A 24,640-nucleotide genomic window follows, 5' to 3' on the forward strand; every position below is an offset into this window, starting at 1 on the left:
ATTACAACCGTTGTGTGCAGAAGAGCATCTTTGAACATACAACACATCATAATGCTAAGTGGACAGGCTACTGCAGTAGTAGTCTAAAAAAACAAATACCAAATACCTAATAAAATTTGATATCAACATTATAATTATCATTATAGTTCATTATGTTATTATACACACGGTAAAGTCATTCATGGTTTCAAATGAAAAAAAAAATTAGAATTCTGCGACACTAACCCAAATTAAAATCCATGCATCTGCAATTTTTCAAATATTCAGATGTTCCAACTCATCCTTTCAAGTGCACATTTAGGTTTCAAACTTGTTCTTGTTCAGAAGTTTCATGTATAATTTCAATATCGTTTCTCTTTGTAGACACCAGAAGCAGAAGCGGTAGAGATGGACCCTCTCTCTCCACCTGAGCAGAGTACAGCACAAAGGCAGGAGGTATTTATCTGTGAGTCAGTCTGTCCACCAGGGGGCATTGCTGCAGTCCTGAAGATTCTAGTGTAGAAACACGTCAAAGAAGTTACATTTACGAATCATTCTTGGAAATATGTTACCCAGGCCAGTTGCTATGGTTCCATACAGTAGTGTAGGTAAGCTTAATTTTATCATCTAATATTTTTAGAACGGAATGGAGTGTAGCTGGATCAAGGGTGAAAAAACAAGATCTACCATGATTGGATCTTTTAAGCAAGACAATGATCCAAAGCAAATTTCAAAATCAACCAAGAAATGGTCGACTGACTGAAAATTTTTGTTAACTGACCATGAAAATGCTCTCGACTTAAACCCAATTGACAGATTCTGTGGTCAAACATCCCCCAATAAACTCACACATCTCATAACACACTGTAGAAGACTGTCGTGTTATCCTCGGTAGCCATGGTGTATAAAATACTGAAAAGGTGTGAATATTTATAGCACCAAATGGAGTTACATGAGAGTACGTTCAGTACCCATGATATTTAATTTGTATAGGCTTGTTCATCTTCAAGGGTATTAATAATATTGTGGTGCTCTGTATATTATACACACAGCATGATTCCTGTGACGGGGTGTTTCCTTTTAATTGGTAAATGGTTGTCATTTATATAGCGCCTTTATCCAAAGCGCTGTACAATTGATGCTTCTCATTCACACACACACACACACACACACACACACACACACACACACGGTGATTGGCTGCCATGCAAGGTGCCAACCAGCTCATCAGGAGCATTTGGGGGTTACGTGTCTTGCTAAGGGACACTTCGACACAGCCCGGGCGGGGGGATCGAACCGGCAACCCTCCGACTGCCAGACGACTGCTCTTACTCCCTGAGCCATGTCCCCCATAATGTCACCCCTTAATTCCAAATTAAGTAATTGTTGAATATGTTATTATTATGTGTGCACAGAAACATTGAGTGTTAAATGAACTCTGAGGATATTTTTATTGTGTGGCCTCATATAAGCCAGTTAGAGTTCATTATCACTGAATATTTAATTGTTCAGCGCACTGATCAGACTGAACTCTAACCCACCACGGCTGGGATGAGTTCACACCACGCTCACATACTGTCATCCTGTTTATCACATAACTTCGTCATCTGTGTTACTGTTTTAGAAATGGTTTTTTTTTATCTCTGTGGTTTTACAGGGACTATGAAGATGGTCTCAGTGACGTGTAAAGGATCCTTTGTTGTCGACACAAGGGCACAGTCTAAGGGCCAGATTATGTGTACCCACAATGCACTTTGCAGTATTGTTCTTTGCTAATTGGTACACTGAATTATGACATCATTCATCTGTAAATCAGTTCTCCCTTTGCTAATACTGCTCCATGCTGAAAACATGTTCCTGCTTTGTTTGAAATCAGGTTGTTTGTTTCTCAAGAACATTTCTCTCACATTCTGGTGAAAGCCTAGCTAGCGAACAGAGCTTTAGTTAATGCTGTGAAAATGTTAAATTTTTGGCCATTTGTGTTGAATTCAATGGCACTTTATTTTCTTTATTCTTTATTTAGGAGACGCAGTGCATTGTGACACTGCGGTGTGAATGCGTTTGTTACCTGCTTGTACTCATGAGTGTGGCAACTAGCGGTGCTGAGGGTGCTACAGCACTCCCTGGTGAGCTCATGGCAAAATGCTTTGAATAAGAACGACCTTAAAACATTTCAATTAAATTCATTAAAACACTTTGCATAATGTTGCTGTTGTTATTGACATAAACATTGTATGTTTTCGGAATATTGGGGACATCATTTGCTTTACACTTTATAATTTAATAATAGTGTTTCTTGTGTAAAATTCTGCTATGACCAGCTTGAAATGACCAGCTACCAGGTGTTTCAAAACCTAGCTTGAGCTGGTCAAACCATGTTGAGTATGGAGCTGGTATGAACAATCGACTGTAGAAAAATATGGACCGAGTGCCTGTTACCTCACCTACTGACTATCGGTGGGCTTGGGAAGAGTGTTTGGAAGCAACAGAAGTCAAGTTTACCGGTCTAAACTGGTCAATCAGCTACCAGCAGTTTCAAAACCTAGCTTGAGCTGTTTTTCAGCAGGGAGAGCTAATGCACGCCATAGGCTACACAGGATAAGTTGGCTAAACTTCACATTTCCTGTTGGTGCATTTCCTGTTAGAGAAGATCAGATAGTATCAAAATGGTTCAGAACTTATTTTGACGTAAAAGGAGCACGACTGAAGATGACCCAGGAAAGTAACTGGACTCCTGCTATTGCCTGGTACCAGCACCGGCGCCGAGATAGTATGAGGTAATGTTACCTACACTCATCAACACCCACAGTAGCCCTATAGGGTAATGAGGAGTCTAATGTTACCTACACTCAGCAACACCCACAGTAGCCCTATAGGGTAATGAGGAGTCTAACGTGACAACACCCACAGTAGCCCTATAGGGTAATGAGGAGTCTAATGTGACAACACCCACAGTAGCCCTATAGGGTAATGAGGAGTCTAACGTGACAACACCCACAGTAGCCCTATAGGGTAATGAGGAGTCTAACGTGACAACACCCACAGTAGCCCTATAGGGTAATGAGGAGTCTAACGTGACAACACCCACAGTAGCCCTATAGGGTAATGAGGAGTCTAATGTGACAACACCCACAGTAGCCCTATAGGGTAATGAGGAGTCTAATGTTACCTACACTCAGTGAGCACTTTATTAGGCATTTGTTACACTTTATTAGGTTATTTGTGTTACTGTCAGCTTCCACCAGTCCGGCCCTTCATTAACAACACATTTCTTCACACAGAACTGCTGCTCACTGGGTGTTTTTTTGTTTTACACAACATTCCCTGCAAACTAGAGATTGTTGTGCGTTAAAAACCCAGGAGATCATCAGTTTCTGAGATACCCTGTCTGGTGCCTACAATCATTTCACGTTCAAAGTCACTAAAATCACATTTCTTCCCCATTCTGACATTTGGTCTGGCAACATTTCGTGGCAGAGAGTGATAGCGTTGTGTGTTTTTCTTGTGTGAAAGCAGTGACTTTGGATAAATGTAACACATTCTATTAACTCACATTTTGCGATATATAATTTGTGTATAAATTACGTTCGCCTGAATATCAATTTGTATTATTCCCTGCACAAACCAGCACGCTTTGTATGCAGAGAGCCCCCATAGGTAATGTCAAGCTCAAACCCATTCAAATCAGATAAATAACAATCCCCTGATGTGCAGCGTATGAAATATATTGATATACAGTACACATGTACATTGGGCTCCAGCATTATTGCCACCCCCGATAAAGCTTCACAAAAGGTTTTTGTAAACCAAAATACAATAGTTATTGACTGAAGCTTTATTTTCCAACGTGCGTAAAATAGTATGTTTTATTAATGATTCAGTGGAATCAATGGAAATATCACATTTTTCAAATCAAAAAATATTTAAGGAAACCAATGACTGTGACAGAAAACAGACTATGTGGTGACAGGGTAACCAGAGACAAAAACACTACAACACGGCGCGGGGGGTGGAGACGGGTCCTGCAGGAGACGCAGTGCGGGGGGTGGAGACGCAGTGCGGGGAAGAGAAGACGCAGTGTGGGGGGTTGGAAACGCAGTGCGGGGGGAGGAGACGCATTGTGGGGGGTTGGAGACGCAGTGCGGGGGGGGAGACGCAGTGCGGGGGGTGGAGAAGCAGTGCGGGGGGAGGAGACGCAGTGTGGGGGGTTGGAGACACATTGCGGGGAGGAGGAGACGCAGTGCGGGGGGAGGAGACGCAGTGCGGGGGGGAGGAGACGCAGTGCGGGGGTGGAGATGCAGTGCGGGGGGTTGGAGACGCAGTGCGGGGGGAGGAGACGCAGTGCGGGGGTGGAGACGCAGTGCGGGGGTGGAGACGCAGTGCGGGGGGAGGAGACGCAATGCGGGGGGAGGAGACGCAGTGCGGGGGGGTGGAGACGCAGTGCGGGGGGTGGAGACGCAGTGCGGGGGGAGGAGACGCAGTGTGGGGGGAGGAGACACAGTGCGGGGGGAGGAGACGCAGTGCGGGGGAGTGGAGACGCAGTGCGGGGGGAGGAGACGCAGTGTGGGGGGGTGGAGACGCAGTGCGGGGGGAGGAGACGCAGTGTGGGGGGAGGAGACACAGTGCGGGGGGAGGAGACGCAGTGTGGGAGGAGAAGACGCAGTGCGGGGGGAGGAGACGTAACTCCAAAGCAACTTACAGTTGACTAAGCAGAGGACAATGCTCCCTGTAGCAATGCAGGGTTAGGGCCTTGCTCAAGGGCCCAACAACTGTGTGGATCTTATTGTGGCTACACCGGGATTAGAACCACCGACCTTGCGTGTCCCAGTCATTTACTTTAACCAATGGCCGACTCGAATGACCAAGTTGATAACCCCTTCCAGAGTCTGAGGGAGATCTTTGAAACTCATCTTGAACATGCTCAGAAAGTCCAAAACAAGTCACAGAAGGCTTTACGGCCGAAATCAGAGGCGTGCGCCAAAGTCCGAAATCTAGCGGCATAGTCTGAGACAAATTAAACAAATCACTGACTGACTGAAACAGAAAACAGACTACGGTGGTCAGAGAGGCAAAAACGCTAAGGACTTAGATAGGAAATGGAGAACAGAGAAACACAGATGGCAAAATGGCACGGACGTCAGAACAAAAAATTAAAACTCACAGTGTTGGTGTGATACAACTCTTTTGGTTTAAGATACATGGTATCAGGTTAAACCTTGCTCTTTCACGCTACCCAAACAAATTCTCATGCAAAATTTAAAAAGCACAACTGAACACAAAGCCGCAACTTGTATCACCTTGCAGGGCAAAGTTAGATTGTCTCATAAACATTAGAGAGAGACTGTTGATTGTGATCCTCACACAAATTTTGTCCAGACTTTTGTCGACCTAGTGATGAATATCAAGATGAGAGTTTCCTATTGGTTTCTGTTGTTCTGCACTACCATCAGGACTGAAGGTAAATTGTCTTTTCTTAGTAGTACAGGGATAACTGGTGTTTTAACTGGGGTTTTTTTTTATATGTACTGTGAGCTCCATATTGTTTGGGTTTTTTTTATTTATTTGGTGCACAATTTTAGTATTACACAATTTTAGATTAGGGAGCAAACATTTCACGTGGTTAAAGTGAAACTTTTACCAACCTACCTACTGTACATGCATACATACAAACGCTGCAGTGGTGTATACAAAGGCCTTTTACATACTCTATGAAAGGAACACATTCAACTACGCAATTAGCAAAGCAAGGGGTGTTTCTCGTCGCCCAAATTTTCGATCGGGATGCAAGCACGGCACAATGCCATACATTCCGTTAGAGTCACCTAATGTAAATACTGTTCAACAAACTACAAATGAAATAACAATCATTTCCTTTGTGAACTGCTTTGAGAACTGACTACAGAAACATTTGAGTGGCATTTGGCTGAACTGGTGCCGGCATATAAACACTTAATCACCATTTATTAAAAAAGAATCCATGACCAGATTAGCCGAGTCTGCCACCTTGTGGCAGTGTGGGACCTTTGCCTGTGTCCCAAATCTGCACTGTTGCTTGTGTTTCTTGAGTAGAGTATGCCTAGCGAGACAAATCGTAAACTATAGGAGAGCGAAATCGTAGATGAGATATTGAAATGGTGTCTATTCTTGCGGGGAATGGTGTTATTCATGAAATACTTGTTTCTTAACTAAAACCTGACACCAAATGTTTTGTAGGTTTTTGCACGTATTCTCACGCATTTTCAAAGTGATCTGTTCTGGTCTCAGGTTTGTCAGTGCGAGGTCCTGTGATGCCACTACGTGTCCAGCTGGGGGCGTCTGTGACGTTGCCCTGCTCTGTGGATACCCCAATACCTCTGCATGAGCTGGAGGTGCAGTGGATGAGGGATTCTGGAAGCCTGGTGCATCTGTTCCTGGAAGGAGAGAGTCGGCCAGAATCACAGAGCCAAGCGTACAGCGGCAGGGCAGAGTTTTTCACTGAAGAAATCTCCAAAGGAAACTTCTCACTGCTGCTTAGGAACATAACCACCGAAGACAAAGGGATGTACAAGTGTGTAGTTCACACTGAACACGAGTCCAATGAAACAAATGTGACAATAGATACTGGAAAGTTTCCAAATCCAGTTTTACACCGCTTTTTAGTTTTTACATATACACAGTATGAAAGGGTACTCTCTTTACTGCATCAAAGTTGTTAAATTTTCCATTTTCACACTGAAAATGTTGTGCAATGATAACTCACACAATTTCACATTGAATGATAAAATATAGCTCTTATGTACAAAATTATTTATTACTGGTCAAAGTCTATTTCTTTATTTCTGGCTTCTATATAACACAGGATTTCATGTCCATATATGGGACCAGAAGACAGAATGTATTCTTATCTTAAAAATGAAAGCTTGTCAATTTTTGAAAAAACACTCAATGAAACATTCTATTTAGTCAGCCCAAGTCTTGTAAATTTCTTGAAATTACAAAATTCTTATCTGGATAAGAGTAACAGGAGTAAAACTGTTCCAACATGCCCCAGCTATGGGGAAAGTTGAAACAGCTCTGGGGTAAGTTCAAACAGCGTCCGAAAGGTCAGAAAACAGGCTAGAAAATGCTTTGTTTTAATAAGTGAAAGGTTGGTGAATCAAGCATTTCTCACCGTTTACATTTTTAAACTGATAATTGTCCTGCAGCTAGAAATGGTCTATATTTTGTGTACTCTAACCGCATTTGGCAACATTAATATGTAATAAATGCCTGGGAAGAAATTGATAAGAGCGAGTGCTAAGCAGGACCAAATAAGTGCGTGGTATACATGGAATATGTAAGGAATAATGCACAACGAGGTGGTCATTACAGTTTTAACGCATGATGCGGGGCGAAGAACCACCCAATGCCAAGCCCAGGTGTGTGCCTACTTAATCAGTAGGCGTGGTCCTTGGATTGGCATTCCCTCCACTGGCTGCCTGTCATGGCTCGCATCAAATTCAAAACATTGGTGCTAGCCTTCCAAGCAGTTAAGTGGTCTTCCCCAGCTTACCTACAAAAAATCATCAGACCCTACACCCCTGCCAGACCTCTTCGTTCAGCCTCCACAGGCCGCTTGGCACCTCCCCCTGTCTGAACCTCCACCTCACGCTCACGACTACTGTCTGTTCTGGCTCCACGGTGGTGGAACAATCTCCCCGTTGAGGTCAGAACTGTAGAATCTCTCCCCACCTTCAAGCGCAAACTGAAGACACACCTTTTCAAGCAGCACCTCTCCCCATCCCTCCCTACCTCCCTGTGAACCTTAATTGTTGTCTTTGTGATTTACTTTGTGTTTCGGTATTTTTAGTTGGCTTGGTAAGCAATATTTGGATAGTTAAGTTTGGTCACTTTTGCTTTGTTGTTTGTTTGTTAGTTTGTTTGTTTAAAAAAAAAGAAAAAAAAAGGGAAAAAAAGGCCCTGGTCCTTATCTTTGTTGTACGGGTAGCAATTGAAATTGTACTTCCCTCTAGGGTCTTTCAGCGCACTTATCCCTGGTTATGGGTATGCACTTCGTTGTACATTGCTCTGGATAAGAGCGTCTGCCAAATGCCAATAATGTAATGTAATGTAATGTAATGCATGCCTCTCTCTCACAAACCCAGCCCCACCTACCACGCTCCCCTTCTCAGACCCCACCTGTTTAAACTATTTAAACAGCATATTGCACTCTGCTTTCTTCTCTTCTCTTTTATCTCAAACGCTTTTGTTTTTTCCTTACTATGAAAATATACCATATAGTATACAGTACTGTGCAGAATTCTTAGGCACCCGTATCACATTCTGTACAGATAAGATTATTTCAAAAATAATTCAATGAAAGGTCAGAATAGTTAAAAATGTAATCAAATCAATATTTTTTGTGACCACCCTTTGGCGTTAAAACTGCATCACTTCTCTGAGATGGCCAACGCTGTCCTGCAGTTCTATAAGACAATCAGCAGGGAGGTTGTTCCAAGCATGTTGGAGAACTTGCCACAGTTCTTCTGCAGACTTTGGTTGGCTCCTTGCTTCTGATCTCAGACAGCCTTGATCAAGTTTTTATGTAAAATGTAGTCAATTGCTTACAGTTGTCCCAATTCCCAGCGATGTGTTTTGTAAATAAATACTGGTCATGTCAGGGTTGGGTGTGGACTGTGGACATTGTGTGAGGCGCGGCTAAGGCTCGGAGCAGGTTACGATGACAACGCTCCCCGATGACGTAACCCTCGAATTCAAAATAACTTCTTTCGTCTGGCAATTCTTTGGACGAGAGAGGCTGGTGTTCAAATCCCACCTCGGTCTCAAGCAAATCTCCAACTCGTTACACTACCAACTAGCAACAGAAAATTAAACTTTAGGAAGCTTTCTAGTTGTGTTAGGAGAGCTCTGTTTCGGGCTCTGGCTGTCTCCAACAAGGGAAATACCGCAACATCATGAGCACTGGATACTACTGTTAAAATGACTGGTTTCTTTTTGCAGGAACACGTTATAACATGTTCACAAACTTGGCACTGTCTTTGGAGAATTTTGGCATTTCAACTGGGTTAAATTCTGTACTGTACATACAGCACAAAATACTGTTGGTTCTAGATCACAGGATCTAAAAAGTGAATAGCCAACTTACTCACATGATTTTAACATTTTAAACATTTCTCATTTCTCTTTCCTTATGGCTTTGCTGTAGACCAGATGTGTATTACACCACTTTTGGTTCAGAGATGTAATGTGGGGTAGCAGTAGAACCCTGACCTGCCTGTGTACCTAACAAAACATTGACTAAAATCATCAAATTGACTGTATTTTCTGTTTCTCTGTTTAGCTGGTAAGAGTGATTTTATGTTCAGGGTTAGAAAGGGAACTGGCTGCACTATGCACAAGGTGGGAACTGTACTGTTAATTGTACTGCAAAATAAATAAATAAATAAATAGGTTTTTTTTTAAACATTTCAATTTAGCTAATTTTGTGGGCTCGCATTTCTGTTCAAATGAGTGGTTCTCTTGAGGTATGTGACATACCACACCCAAGATAGAATAAGAAACATCATTGTTGGAATCTGCTTTGGAATCATCGTATTGTATGGTTTATCTACAATTGTTTGTACAGGTAAGGCTATACTTTACAAAGCTTCAAAAGGAATTCATTGCTGTTCCTTGTCATGCGTAACGTATACATTGTGTGTACAATCAGTGTTTTCTTGCAGGTGTCAAGTGAGACGTGTGGTGATACACTGTTCCTGAGTGTTTCTCTGGCTGAAGTGGACCGTTTTTGTGGAAATACTCTTTCTGATATACACACATGATGGAGCTTTTTTCTCAACGCGTAAGTTACCTTTTAGAATAAACATAAACCAAGCATGAAGAGTACCAAGCATGTGCCGATGCACAGAAACATAAGCACTCAGGCTGTCACAACGGCATGGCTCATCCAACGAAGTGAATAAAATCCCCAGCATCCATAGGGTCAGAGGGTCAGAATGCAGCCATGGAGGACCACAGTGTCTGCTGGATTTAAGAGTGTTTCAAAGCCAGGGATTAGTTGTTTTTTTTGTGCTATAGCTCCACCTCTCTCAACCTATGAGTGTGTGGAGAGCCTTGCAGTATATCATTAATGTAGGAATATGAGAAAGGGGTCTTTATCACTGTGGTACATGTCTTAGATTGTATTTAGGATTGGAGTTTCTGAAGTGTGCGGTTGCCCAACATGCTGCACATCGGAGCGCTCAGTGAAGGGTGTTGGGGGCTCCATAATGGTGTGCATATGTGGGGCATTTATCCATCATTGATTAAGTGCTCCCACACCCTTAGAAGGTACGGGTAATGGCAGTCTAATGGTACATCTTCCATTTGAGTTCTGGTTTTTGATTACTAGCTGTACATGAAACAAGACTGTTCTTCTGTTTGTTGCATTTTTCCGTCGCAAATATATGAATTCAGTGTAAATACTTTACAATTGAGTTAGTGTGTTGATAACTAGCCGTATATTTGACCTCGTTTCAGAAAAGGATGAAAGTATTTGGTATTTCTTGCTGACATATTAATGTTCCGCGAATCCTTCTTGATCAAAGAAGCTTGGTCTTGGTCGGTCTTTCCCATTGTATTTATAATTTAGCATACTTTAAGAAATATAACTTAAGAAAAATAACTGTATGACCAGAAAAATAATTTAAAAAATGGGAAGATGCTACATGCTAAATGTTACGTCCCTCTGGTGTCTAGGGGTCCACAAGGTAGCATTACTGCAGTCCTCAAGATGACATCTTGCACAGTTTCTAGTTAAGACGTTAAGAGGTTTAATTTGCAAAGCATCCTGGGAAATGTGGTACAGAGCATACGTTATTGGTCCACACACATCAGAGATCAAAGAACAAGAATCTGAATCGGGGCCACAACAGGATCAAAATTTAAAAAATGTAATAATCCTTGGCAAACTTATTTATCAACCAAGAAATAGTTCACTGGATGAAAAATGAATGTTGCAAATGTCATCTTAGTCTGCAGAATTGAACTCTAACTAACTTTTTGATTTGAACTGCAGAGAGCAATAAAGTGCCGCAGAATGAAGGTTCTGAAGGATCTTGACAGATTCTGTGGTGAAAGATCCTCCCTGTGTCCACACATCACACGAAACACTGTGCACTCAGTAGTGTTATTACTGAATGTCAGGTATTAAAGGAACAATAGGTAAGGTTTTTGTGCTAAAACATTGTTACAAGACCATTGTACATCCCTACCTATCATTGAAAAAGGCTCACTGACATATTGACTCACCCTCTGCCTGTGCTTATAGTCCTTAAATTCGGGCTTCAAAATATGCAGTTGATGGGCCGGCACTCTGTAGCAAAATATCATATAGCTGTACAATAATTCAAGCTCATATATACCATATATATATATATATATATGTTTGCCTGTCCACTATCCATAATAAACTTGCACACCGTTGTTATCATTATCTTGATTATTTTGAATTTCCTTATTCTTATTATTATTATATATTTTTTCATCCTCTCTCTCTGGTTGTTTGCTGGTTTATTTTGTTTGTTTGGTTCTTTTCTGTTTTGAATGTCTGATTATTTTGTGGCCCTGTATTGCACTTTATTGCACAATAAAAAATGTAAAAAAGAGCAAGGCCCCCAACCCTACATTGCTCCAGGGGGGATTGGCCCCCACTAAATGTAATTGACTCTCAATCGTTTTGGATAAAAGCACCAGCTAAATAACACATTCTATTATTTAAATGATAGTCTAATCATGCCTCTCTTCTAGTTTATGACATGCCGATGACAACTTTACTGACTTGGCCTATGCTTATGCCGATGCTAAAATTGCTGAGCTATGTTCCCTAGTTATTCCTGTTGTTCAAGTATACACCCAGCTTTACTTCCTGCTCATCGGTCTGCAGGTATACTAGTATTTTTTTTTGTGTGTGTGTGTGTGTGTGTGTGTGTGTGTGTGTTACATGTACTAAAGGCGCGGGAGCCATACACGTGAAAGTATAAGTAAAAATAATATTTTTGTCTTGCGTTATTGGAATGTCCCAAATTCGTTTGTATTAGCCTCGCTAAATTATAATACTCCACGCATTTTGGCCAGGCTTATGTAGACCTAATGATGAAGATCAAGATGAGAGTTCTCTCGTGGTTTCTGTCGCTGATTTGCGCTATCAGGACTGAAGGTAATTGACAGGTCATAGTACGGCGATATCTGGTGTTTCTTAAGAAAAATATGTCAGGTTTAAACGAATTTTTTCGGATTTTCTGGAATTAATCATCTCTGTATGTCGACAGAGTATTAACCTACGGATTTAAAAACGTTTCGATTCCGACATTATTATTTCCGAAATAATTCAGTTTCATTTTTCATTATTTTCCAGATTAACAGAACAAATGTATCCTATTGCGATGTGACATATATTCTAAATTATTTTTCGTTTCATAACGTGCTAATGAAATAAAACGAATACCAAGGAATTTCTAGGTTTTTGCAGTGCACGCATTCTGACGGAATTTCAAAGTGATCTGTTTTGGTTTCAGGTTTGTCAGTGCGTGGTCCTGCGATGCCACTACTTGTCCAGCTGGGGGCGTCTGTGACGTTGCCCTGCTCTGTGGATACCCCAATACCTCTGCATGAGCTGGAGGTGCAGTGGATGAGGGATTCTGGAAGCCTGGTGCATCTGTTCCTGGGAGGAAAGATCCGGACAGAATCACAGAGCCCAGCGTACAGCGGCAGGGCCGAGTTTTTCACTGAAGAAATCTCCAAAGGAAACTTCTCTCTGCTGCTTAGGAATGTAGCCACTGAAGACAGAGGGATGTACAAGTGTGTAGTTCACACTGAACGCGAGTCTAGTGAAGCAAATGTGACAATAGATACTGGTAAGTAGACCCACCACCTTTTATACAGGCGGTCTAACATTTTGAGAAGTATAATAATAATAATAATAATTTGTTATTTAGCTGACATTTTTATCCAAAGCAACCTACAGTTGACTAAGCAGAGGACAATGCCCCCTGTAGCAATGCGGGGTTAGGGCCTTGCTCAAGTGCCCAACAGCTGCGTGGATCTTATTGTGGCTACACTGGGGCTTATTGTGGCTACATTAGGCTACAGACTACTTATTTCAATGGTGCATTCAATTTATTAGACAACAAACTGAATTGGCATTTTGCTGAAAATAAAATGAACAGGAAGTATTATTTTACATGCATAATGGAGCATGAAGGTGAAATTTGCCACAACCAAATAGCAAAAAAAGGTTACTTGCATTTTTCAGAATGGCTGGTGGTGACTAGTGCAGAGGTGCCCATATTTGCATATGCTGGTGAAGATGTGATTCTGAACTGCTCAGTGGACACCCATGTTCCTCTTGGAGAGTTAGAAGTCGAGTGGATGAAGACAAATGAAGAAATCCAGGTGCTGCTGTTTATGGAGGGGCGGTACAGACCGGAGTCACAGCCTGAGAGATTCAGAGGGCGTGCTGAGTTCTTCATTGAGGAGATTCCCAAAGGCAACTTCTCAATGAAACTGAGGGATGTAAAAACTGAAGACAGAGGGGAATTCATGTGCATAGTCCATACAGACAGAGAATCAATCAATGCAACGACATACGTACAAAACCTGGGTAAGGACTGTGATCACATACTAATTCATTCCAAATATTACATTTATCAGAAAAGGGGAAAAAACATAGTGTAATGTTATAATAGTGAAATAAGCATATTTCTCATCCAGTATGTTTTGTCATTACTGTCTAATATTCAAATACTAATTCTTAAAACATTTCAGTCAAGCAAAAGATTTGTGTAAATAATGTCAGCCATCCATAAACCATACAACAATATTGCAGTGTACTGAGCATGAAAGATCTTCATGAAGCAATGTGTTGGTGAAGTTATAAAACTATAGGTCTATACTTCAGTCTGAAATTTGTTCAAAGATCATTGTTGTGTTTTTTTTTTTTGTTAAGGACACTTCACCATGGGTTGGTAGGGGAGATTTAGGATTTTTTTACTAATCAGTAGAGTTCTAGGACATGTCTGTCAACCAGTACAGTACAGTACAAGCAAAGGTTGCGGCCATGAAATGTTACACATTGCTCGATAAACTGTACAAAATCTGCGATGATGCCCCTTAACTAGTAAAGTAAAAATGCCCTGCCCTCACATATGGCAATAATTAAAGCCATCCATCCATCTATCCATCGTCACCCGCTTATCCGGAGCCGGGTCGCGGTGGCAGTAGGCAAAGCCAGGTATTCCTGGCGTCCCTCTCCCCAGCAACGCATTCCAGCTCCTCCTGGGGGATCCCGAGGCGTTCCCAGGCCAGGAGAGATATATAATCTCTCCAGCGGGCTCTGGGTCTACCTCGGGGTCTCCGCCCAGTTGGACGAGCCCGGAAAACCTCCAAAGGGAGGCGCCCGGGTGGCATCCTGATTAGATGCCCGAACCACCTCAATTGGCTCCTTTCTACGCGAAGGAGCAGCGGCTCTACTCCGAGCTCCCTCCGGATGTCCGAGCTCCTCACCCTATCTCTAAGGCTGAGCCCGGCTACCCTACGGAGGAAGCTAATTTCGGCCGCTTGTATACATGATCTCGTTCTTTCGGTCACTACCCAAAGCTCATGACCATAGGTGAGGGTTGGAACGTAGATCGACCGGTAAATCGAGAGCTTCGCCTTCCGGCTCAGCTCCCTCTTCACCACGACGGTCCGGTGCAACGCCCACATTACTGCTGATGCTGCACCGATCTGCCTGTCGATCTCACGCTCCCTTCTACCCTCATTCGTGAACAAGACCCTGAGATACTTGAACTCCTTCACTTGGGGCAAAGACTCGCTCCCAACCTGGAGGGAGCAATCCACCGTTTTCCGGCAGAGAACCATGGCCTCGGACTTAGAGGTGCTGACTCTCATCCCGACCACTTCACACTCGGCTGCAAACCGCTCCAGTGGTGCTGAAGGTCACAGTCCGATGAAGCCAGCAGAACCACATCATCCGCAAAAAGCAGAGATGCGGTTCTGAGGTCACCAAACCGGACACTCTCCTCACCTCGGCTGCACCTTGAGATCCTGTCCATGAGTACCACAAACAGGACCGGTGACAAGGGGCAACCTTGGCGGAGTCCAACACCCACTGGAAACGTGCTTGACTTTGTGCCGAGAATGCAGACACAGCTCTCACTTTGGTGAGACCGGATGACCGGATGACTCGTAACAAAGGCCCCGGTACCCCATACTCCCACAGTACACCCCACAGGGTTCCCCGGGGGACACGGTCGAAAGCCTTCTCCAAGTCCACAAAGCACATGTGGACTGGATGGGCAAACTCCCCTGACCCCGCCAGCAACCCCGCCAAGGTAAAGAGCTGGTCCACTGTTCCACGACCAGGACGGAAGCTACATTGCTCCTCCTGAATCCGAGGTTCGACCGTTGGTCGGAGCCTCCTTTCCAGAACCCTAGAGTAAGCTTTCCCAGGGAGGCTGAGGAGTGTGATACCCCGATAATTGGAGCACACCCTCCGGGACCACCACCCCGGTCTGCCACTCTGCAGGTACTGTCCCTGACCTCCACGCGACACTGAAGAGGCGTGTCAGCCAAGACAGCCCAACAATGTCCAGAGCCTTCAGTATCTCAGGGCGAATCTCATCCACACCCGGTGACTTGCCACTGAGGAGCTTTTTGACTACCTCAGCAACTTCCGCCAGGGATATCGGTGCAGATTCCCCCGAGTCTTCAGGCTCTGCCTCTTCCACAGAGGACATGTTGTTCGGGTTCAGGAGCTCCTCGAAGTGCTCTTTCCACCGCCCAACAATATCCCCAGTCCGGGTCAGCAGTTCTCCTCCCCTGCTGAAAACAGCCTGACACAAGCCCTGCTTTCCCTTTCTGAGTCGTCGGATAGTTTCCCAGAACTTCCTCGAGGCCAACCGAAAGTCCTTCTCCATAGCCTCCCCAAACTCCTCCCATACCCGGGTTTTTGCTTCAGCGACTGCCGAAGCCGCAGCCCTTCTGGCCACCCGGTACCTGTCTGCTGCTTCAGGGGACCCCCGGGCCAGCCAAGCCCGAAAGGCCTCCTTCTTCAGCTTGACGGCCTCCCTCACCGCTGGTGTCCACCAGCGGGTTCTTGGGTTGCCGCCCCGACAGGCACCGATGACCTTCTGGCCACAGCTCCTGCTTGCTGCCTGGAGGCTTTGAACATGGCCCACTTGGACTCCATGTCCCCAACTTCCCCCGGGATGCGTGAGAAGTTCCTCCGGAGGTGAAGACCTCGCGAACAGGGGCCTCTGCCAGACGTTCCCAGTTCACCCTCACTACATGTTTGGGTTTACCAGGTCTGTCCGGCAGCCTCCCCGGCCACTTGATCCAACTCACCAGCAGGTGGTGATCAGTTGTCAGCTCTGCTCCTCTCTTCACCCGAGTGTCCAAGACATACGGCCGCAGGTCTGATGATACGACCACAAAGTCGATCATCGATCTTTGGCCTAAGGTGCTCTGGTACCAAGTATACTTATGAGCTACCCTATGCTCGAACATGGTGTTTGTTATCGACAATCCATGACCAGCACAGAAGTCCAATAACAAGACACCGCTCGGGTTCAGATCAGGCAGGCCATGGAACTCCAACACAGTGGCGCTCAGCTGCTGGCTTGTGAGTATCCCCACACCCGCCCGGCGCCTCTCACCTTGAGCAACTCCAGAAAAGAACAGAGTCCAGCCCCTCTCCAGGAATTTGGTTCCGGAACCAGTACTGTGCGTAGAGGTGAGCCCAACTATATCTAGTTGGTACTGCTTTGTTTTGCCTCCCGCACTAGCTCCGGTTCCTTCCCCACCAGAGAGGTGACCAGTCAGAACCAGTCTGCGACGCCGAGGATCAGCACGCCCAGATCCCCACCTTTGCCTACTGCCCGTTGGGCAAAGCACCCGACTCCGATGCCGACCCCTGCAGGTGGTGAGCCCACAGGGCGGCGACCCCACGTGACCAGTTTGGGCTGTGCCCGGCCGGGCCCCATGGGATAAGGCCCGGCCACCAGACGCTCGCCGACGAGCTCCCCTCCCGGGTCTGGCTCCAGAAGGGGGCCCCGGTTTACCTTTTCCAGGCGAGGTAACTGGGTCATTGTGTGGCCGTATCATCGAGTCTTTGAATCGCTCTTAGTCTGGCCCCTCCCCCGGGAGCAATTTGCCTTGGGAGACCCTACTGGGGGCTAACAGAGCCCCCGACAACCTAGCTCCCAGGATCACCGGGACACACAAACCCCTCCACCACGTTAAGGTGGCGATTCCTTGGAGGGGATAATTAAAGCCTTGGTGTTCATATCCATCCCTCACTCCAGTTCAATGCCCGAAACAACTTTCAGAGCTACTTTGATGTAAAATTTTATTTGGAAAGGCAAACATCCCAAAATTAAACTAGAAACCATCCAACACAAAACATTACCTGGAGAGCTGTCTCTACCACTCAATTACAACTTGGATAGATCCCAATCCCAGGCCTGCTGACATATTGAAGAAAGGCTGGTATATCGGACTTCAGGATGTTATTTACCTGACTATTCCTCTGTGACAAGCTCTTCTAAGCTCTTCTGCGTTTTGAGCCCACAACTTCATATCTTCTCACATGTTTTTGGGGAAAAAGTCAAGAAACATACAAATGCAATCTGCAAATAGTCATTAAGCCACTCCCATTTTTCATAACTATACACTGTTAACAGACTCCTGTCTTTATAACCACTGGATTCAGAACATCAGCATATTTATTCTTCAAAGGTTCCGATTATATCTGTATGTTTACACTAGGACTCGGAACTGTACTGTCCTCTCAGGTCCTCTTCGCACTTGTACTTGTGTTTGATCTGCACTTTGTTGTACGTCGCTCTGGATAAGAGCGTCTGCTAAATGCCATGTAAAGTAATGTAATATTTTACTCAGTCCTCACTGTGCTGACAGAATGCTACATTGCCGGTTTGACAATAAAAAGTTTTTGTAAAAACACATTTTCCTTACAGAGGAAGAAGAAATAGGACAAAATCATGCCTTTTCCAACAATGCCACCTGACGTTCTTCTGTTCAGCCTTTGATTCATTGAACTCTTTGTCACAGGTTTTTCCAATTGGCGTATAGGCACCCTGGTTTTATCTATGGCTGCTGCAGTTTTTGCAGTTTTTATCAGCATTCCTGTTCTTCGATGTATACAAAATGAAGGTAGGTGTGAACTCACTTCATATAATTTCCCACTAAATGTATGATAAAATGCAGCTCTTGCTGTATTTTGCAGTATTTTTCATGAAATATATACATATATACAGTATATTTAAATATGCACAAATGGACTGGGAATTGATGGAAGAATACTCTGCACCTAGTCAAATCCACATATTGTTATTTACCATTATTATGGTAGTAGTCTTATCAAATAGCTTATTTCATTTTTATGAATTTACACTCAGTGAACATCAGGTATTTATTAGACTTATTTTTTTGATTTCTACTGTTGTAGCCTATCCACGTAGAGTTATGATGCGTTGTGTGCTCAGAGATGCTCTTCTGCATACCACTGTTGTAATGTGTGGTTATTTGCATTACTGTCACCTTGCTGTCAGCTTTGACCAGTCTGGCCATTCTCCTCTGACATCACTCATTAACAAGGCGTTTCTGTCAGTGGATTTTCTTCTTTTTTTTTCTTTTTTTTTACCATTCTTTGCAAACCTGTGAATTCTGTGAAAATCCCAGGCAATCAGCAGTTTCTGAGATACTTAAACCACCATGTCTGCCACCAACAATCATTCCACGGTCAAAGTCAATTTTTTCCCTCATTCTGATGGTTGATTTGAACATTAACTGAAGCTCCTGACCTGTATCTGCATGATTGCACTGCTGCCACACAATTGGCTGATTAGATAATCGCATGAATAAGTAGGTGTAATAAAGTAAAAATGTTCCTAATAAAGTGCTAAGTGAGTGTATAGTGCCTGCAATGAATTATGGGAGCTTGAGGCAAGGGAACTGTGAGTGCACTTATTTGTGATGATATTTAAAAGATATGAATGGTTCATTGACACAAACAAGCAATTTTTCAGAATCTTAAGAGCACAATTTTGTGAAATAGGGAATTTGACACACTACACACTCTGACTGTTTCTATTGCCTTCAGACTGTAAAATCCATTTCATTTTTTTTGCATTTGGGCCAATTTGCTATACTTTGAAATATGATCTGATTTTAATCAAACCAACTGAAGCCATGTCGCTCTCCGGATCGTTAGATCCGTTCGTGTTGCTGGGGGATGTGATCGTATCTGTGCGGTGTATCCTAGATAACATCCATCCATCCATCCATCCATCCATTATCTGAACCCGCTTATCCTGATCAGGGTCGCAGGGGGGCTGGAGCCTATCCCACCTATACACAGGGCGAAAGGCAGGAATACACCCTGGACAGGTCGCCAGTCTATCCCAGGGCACACACACCATTCACCCACACACAAATACCCACGGGCAATTTAGACTCTCCAATCAGCCTAACGTGCATGTCTTTGGACTGTGGGAGGAAACCGTAGTACCCGGAGGAAACCCACGCAGACACGGGGAGAACATGCAAACTCCGCACAGAGAGGCCCCGGCCGACGGGGATTCAAACCCAGGACCTCCTTGCTGTGACGCGGCAGTGCTACCCACTGCACCATCCATGAATATCATTTTCTTTATTATATGACGTGGTTTAAAATGTAAACAAGTTGTCGGGATGATTTTTAACATTTGAATAATTTATTATTCCTTCAGTTGTGTATGGCTTTGCTGAAGTAGACCAGATTATTTTGGTAGCAGGGTTGTAGTTAGGGTCCCCCATTCGACTGGAATTTTTGAGGGCCCTCTCCAGGTGTGGGATAATATATACAGTACTGTGCAGAAGTCTTAGGCACCCTATACTTTATTATATATATGTTTATTTCTTTGTGTGTGTTAGTATAAAAGAACATGTTTTTCATTTCCAAATATTCATTTTCCAAAGGACATGCAGGTCAGGCTGATTGGAGAGTCTAAATTGCCCGTGGGCATGAGTGTGTGAGTGAATGGTGTGAATGGTGTGCCCTGTGATTGACTGACCTGTCCAGGGTGTATTCCTGCCTTTCACCCAATGTATGCTGGGATAGGCTCCAGCCCGCCTGCGACCCTGTTCAGGATAAGCGGGCTAAGATAATGAATGGATGGAAAAATAAATGTCCTGCTTCAGTGTTCTAGATACTCACCTAACACCTCAACCATATGGGGGTTTACTGATTTGCTTTGGTGACAATGAACAGTTTCCACATCACATACATAGGCAACAATGTCTATTACCCAATCAGGGACAGGAACCTGCATTGTGGGGTATAAAGCTTGTAGCCACACAACACTTCTTTGTAACTGCCCTACCTTGCTTTTACTTGGTATGTTTCATACTGTAATCAAGACTATTTTGCTGTATTAATGAATTATTATTGAAATGAATTTTGGACTATAAGCTTTACTTCACAAAGGACTACATTCCTACAATAGCCATGGATGGAGTTCTTTGCCGTCCTAATCAAATTGTACCACGGTGATTTCATCCACTATAATAACATCCGGTTTGCTGTCTACCGTGAAAAAAAAAAAACGCTGAAAAAGACTACCATAGTTCCTTTAGATAATAATGTATGGGAGAGGAGGTGAATTATAAATATTGTTCTGAGGATAAATATGAAGGTTTCTGGAGTTTGAAGAGACTGTATATTTATACAGCTTCCCAGCCGTGATGACCCTAATGTTCAAATGTGTAGAATGTGCAGTATATTCCATGTCTTTCACCAAAGAATGATTCACTTATTCATTTTAACTTCCATTAAAATGCTTGATTGGCTACAATTGACATGATACATGAATAATTGTATAATATGTAATAATTGGCAATAATTGTTTTTGAAATTTATTTTTGGAAATGTCTGTAACAAGGATCTTATTGCCCTGAGCGAAAACTTGAGGGTGTTAACGTTAATAAATACTGAGTATATGGAGCATTTTTTCATTTTAATCGTGACATTATGGTCAGTGTAAGAAAGGTAATCAAACTTTTGCTGAATTTCTGGACATTTTTACATTGTCCTTTGTTGTAATGTTCTGTCAGTGTTCTGTGCACAATTTCATTATCTCTCAATTCTTTTCAAATCAGTTGATATTCAGCCAGTATTTACAGACTCTACAACAGACAATAGAGTATTGCTTGGAGTATGTTTTGGAGGATTGCTATTATTTGGATTAATAGCACTGTGCGTTTCCGGTAAGAATATACATTTTTCATTTTACAATATTGTAAAATATGTTTCACATTCATGTTCTTACTATCAGTGATTGGCTGCAAATGTCCAGTGGGATATATTGCAGCATTATGAAATAGTGCAAACCTTGCCTTAAATAAGTATGTTTATTTAATAAAATTGACTTGCTATGTGTTACAAATAGGCAAGATTTCTGCACGTGGGATCCCTCATCCGTGCACAAGGATTTTGTTTTGCGTGGTTTTTTGTTTGTTTCTTTTTTTCAATCAGAATTAATTTTACATTATTACATTACATTATTGGCATTTGGCAGACGCTCTTATCCAGAGCGACGTACAACAAAGTGCATACCCATAACCAGGGATAAGTTCGCTGAAAGACCCAAGAGGTAAGTACAATTTCAACTGCTACCTGTACAACAAAGATAAGGACAAGGGCCATTTTTTTTTTTTTTTTTTTTTTTTTTTTTGAACAAACAAACAAACAGAGCAAAAGTCACCAAAGTTAACTATCCAAACACTGCTTACCTAGCCAACTAAAATACTGATACACAAGTCACAGAGACAACAATTAAGGTTCACAGGGAGGTAGGGAGGGATGGGGAGAGGTGCTGTTTGAAGAGGTGTGTCTTCAGCTTGCGCTTGAAGGTGGGGAGGGATTCTATAGTTCTGACCTCAACGGGGAGTTCGTTCCACCACCGTGGAGCCAGAACAGACAGTAGTCGTGAGCGTGAGGTGGAGGTTCTGAGAGGGGGAGGTGCCAAGCGGCCTGTGGAGGCTGAACGAAGAGGTCTGGCAGGGGTGTAGGGTCTGATGATTTTTTGCAGATAAGCTGGGGAAGACCCTTTAACTGCTTGGAAGGCTAGCACCAATGTTTTGAATTTGATGCGAGCCATGACAGGCAGCCAGTGGAGGGAAGTAAGCAGGGGGGTGACGTGTGAGTATTTGGGAAGGTTGAAGACCAGACGAGCTGCTGCATTCTGGATGAGTTGGAGGGGTCTGATGGCAGACGCTGGGAGGCCAGCCAAGAGGGAATTGCAGTAGTCCAGGCGGGACAGAACCATTGCTTGGACCAGGAGCTGGGTCGAGTAGGGGGTGAGAAAGGGGCGGATTCTCCGTATGTTGTATAGGAAGAACCTGCAAGACCGGGTCACCGCCGCAATGTTCTCGGAAAGGGACAGTCTGCTGTCCATCACCACGCCGAGGTTCCTTGCACTGGGTGACGGCGTGAGTGTGGTATCCCCGAGGGAAATGGAGAGATCCAGATGGGGAGAGGTATTAGCAGGGATGAATATCATTTCAGTTTTACCTGGGTTGAGCTTTAGATGGTGGTTGTCCATCCAGCTCTGGATGTCCCTCAGGCAAGCAGAGATACGGGCTGAAACCTGCGTATCAGACGGCGGGAACGAGACGAAGAGTTGGGTATCGTCCGCATAGCAGTGGTAGGATAGCCCATGTGCAGTGATCACAGGGCCAAGGGAGCGAGTGTAGAGAGAAAAAAGAAGCGGGCCAAGGACTGAGCCCTGGGGAACTCCTGTGGCGAGGGGCCGAGGTGTCGATACCGAACCAGCCCAGGCAACCTGGAAGGAGCGACCAGAGAGGTAGGACTCAATCCAGTCCAGGGCTGTGCCACAGATGCCCGTTGCTGACAGGGCAGACAGGAGGATGGAGTGATCCACAGTGTCGAAGGCAGCAGAGAGATCTAGAAGAATGAGGACAGAGGAGAGGGAGGCTGCTCGTGCGGCATGAAGTGACTCACTGACGGAGAGGAGCGCAGTCTCTGTCGAGTGGCCCGATCTGAAGCCAGACTGATGGGGGTCTAGCAGGTTGTTGTTAGAAAAGAAGGAAGAAAGTTGAGTAGAAGCGGCTCGTTCTATAGTTTTAGAAAGGAAAGGAAGAAGAGATACCGGGCGGTAGTTCTGGATGATGGAGGGATCCAGGGTGGGCTTTTTTAGCAGCGGAGTGATGTGGGCCCTCTTGGAGGATGCCGGAAAACAGCCGGATTTCCTGCCTTAGCCCTTTTGTACCTTAGCCTTTTGATTACTTGGATTTTGACCCTATGCTTGTGTTCCCAACTATTCTTTTGCTTGCTGTTTTTGGTGTTGTCTTGGCTTGAACTTGGAATAAACACTACGTTTTTGGATTATCCTGTGCCACAGGACCTGCTGTCTGCGTAGGGTCCTCAGTGCTGTGCGTAATAGGCCCTTGCAGGAATAGGTGGGCGTTTTTCAACAGAGGTGAGTGACCTGTGGAAATGGTGTCCTGTGCCCTTTTGGTTTTCTGTGTTTTCATTAGGCCCACAGCACACACCTTAGGTTAGGAATCTCTCTGTAATGAAATCTAATTAGGAGCGTTACGGTTTGACCAGCACCTGATAGGCTAAATTTGATCTGTACGTTTCCCAGCAGATGGAGGGATTCCTAACATATGGCATGGGTAAATAGGATAGGTAAGGTGAAGGTTTATAGTGTAGGCATGGTAAGTTAAGCATTACTATGGTAGGCATAGTATGGCAATTGAACGGTAATGCAAATTATGCATAATTTGAAATTTGTTAGTGTAGTCCCTTTAAATTGGAAAACGCCAGAATCACATTCAGTTTTTACTTTATCAATGCAGTCCTGTAGCACAGTGCTTAATGTTTGAGTGGAATCCTGTATTTCTCATTAATATCCATCTGTTTCTCATGTTTATGCTTCTGCACGTAACTGTTCCACCTGTCCCTATACAGCATGACCAAATGCACATCTGACCTAGTGATGTTAATTTGTGCAGCAGAAAGGCAAGACTGAGATGTGTCCACATGCTTTTGTAACCAGACGTGTCAAACACCGTTCTTTTCTGTGCTTACAGGGACAAAACCTCTCCTTGTGGTTCTGTTGCTACAATTCGCCATCACTGCCCAATCAGCGTGCATTTTGATCTTCTTGCGTATTCCATTTTTTATTGCACTGGGTAAGTTTCCCTTTTATTAAATAATTCATAACAAAAAATACCTACTACATACAGGGCTAACAGACACAGCAAAGGAAAGCCAAAACGTAGTCACGGTCACAGGCAAAAGTTTGATAACAAGTAGATAGTCCAAACAGGCAGATAAACAAAAACAAAACCCAAAGTCACAAACTGGGAATCCAAACAAAGTCCAAACACAGCGGGTCAAACACAAACAGAAGGAGAATCCAAAAGGCGGTGGTTGAGGTACACAAAACGGGTTGACGCACAGGCAGATCAGACAGAGAATCAGCTGGAGAGAATGGCACGAACACATTACAATCTGGCAAAGAACAAACAGAACAGACAGGTTTAAATAGACAGGTAACGAAGGGAAACGAGAAATAAGGTGTGCATGATAATCAAGAAGTGGGACACAGGTGGCACC

General features: G+C 43.9%; 1 protein-coding gene across 1 annotated transcript in view; it reads left to right on the top strand.

Moving 5' to 3' along the window:
* Positions 1–24,640, top strand: part of LOC133141375 (uncharacterized) — a 47,965-nt gene that overhangs the window by 17,581 nt on the left and 5,744 nt on the right. Inside the window, exons 5-7 of the mRNA XM_061261900.1 lie at positions 21,154–21,261; positions 23,418–23,495; positions 24,112–24,213. Coding sequence (XP_061117884.1) covers positions 21,154–21,261; positions 23,418–23,495; positions 24,112–24,213 — 288 coding nt within the window. The remainder of the gene's footprint in view (positions 1–21,153; positions 21,262–23,417; positions 23,496–24,111; positions 24,214–24,640) is intronic.

Source organism: Conger conger, chromosome 12 (genome assembly GCF_963514075.1).
Source record: "Conger conger chromosome 12, fConCon1.1, whole genome shotgun sequence".
NCBI classification, from domain to species: Eukaryota; Metazoa; Chordata; class Actinopteri; order Anguilliformes; family Congridae; genus Conger; species Conger conger.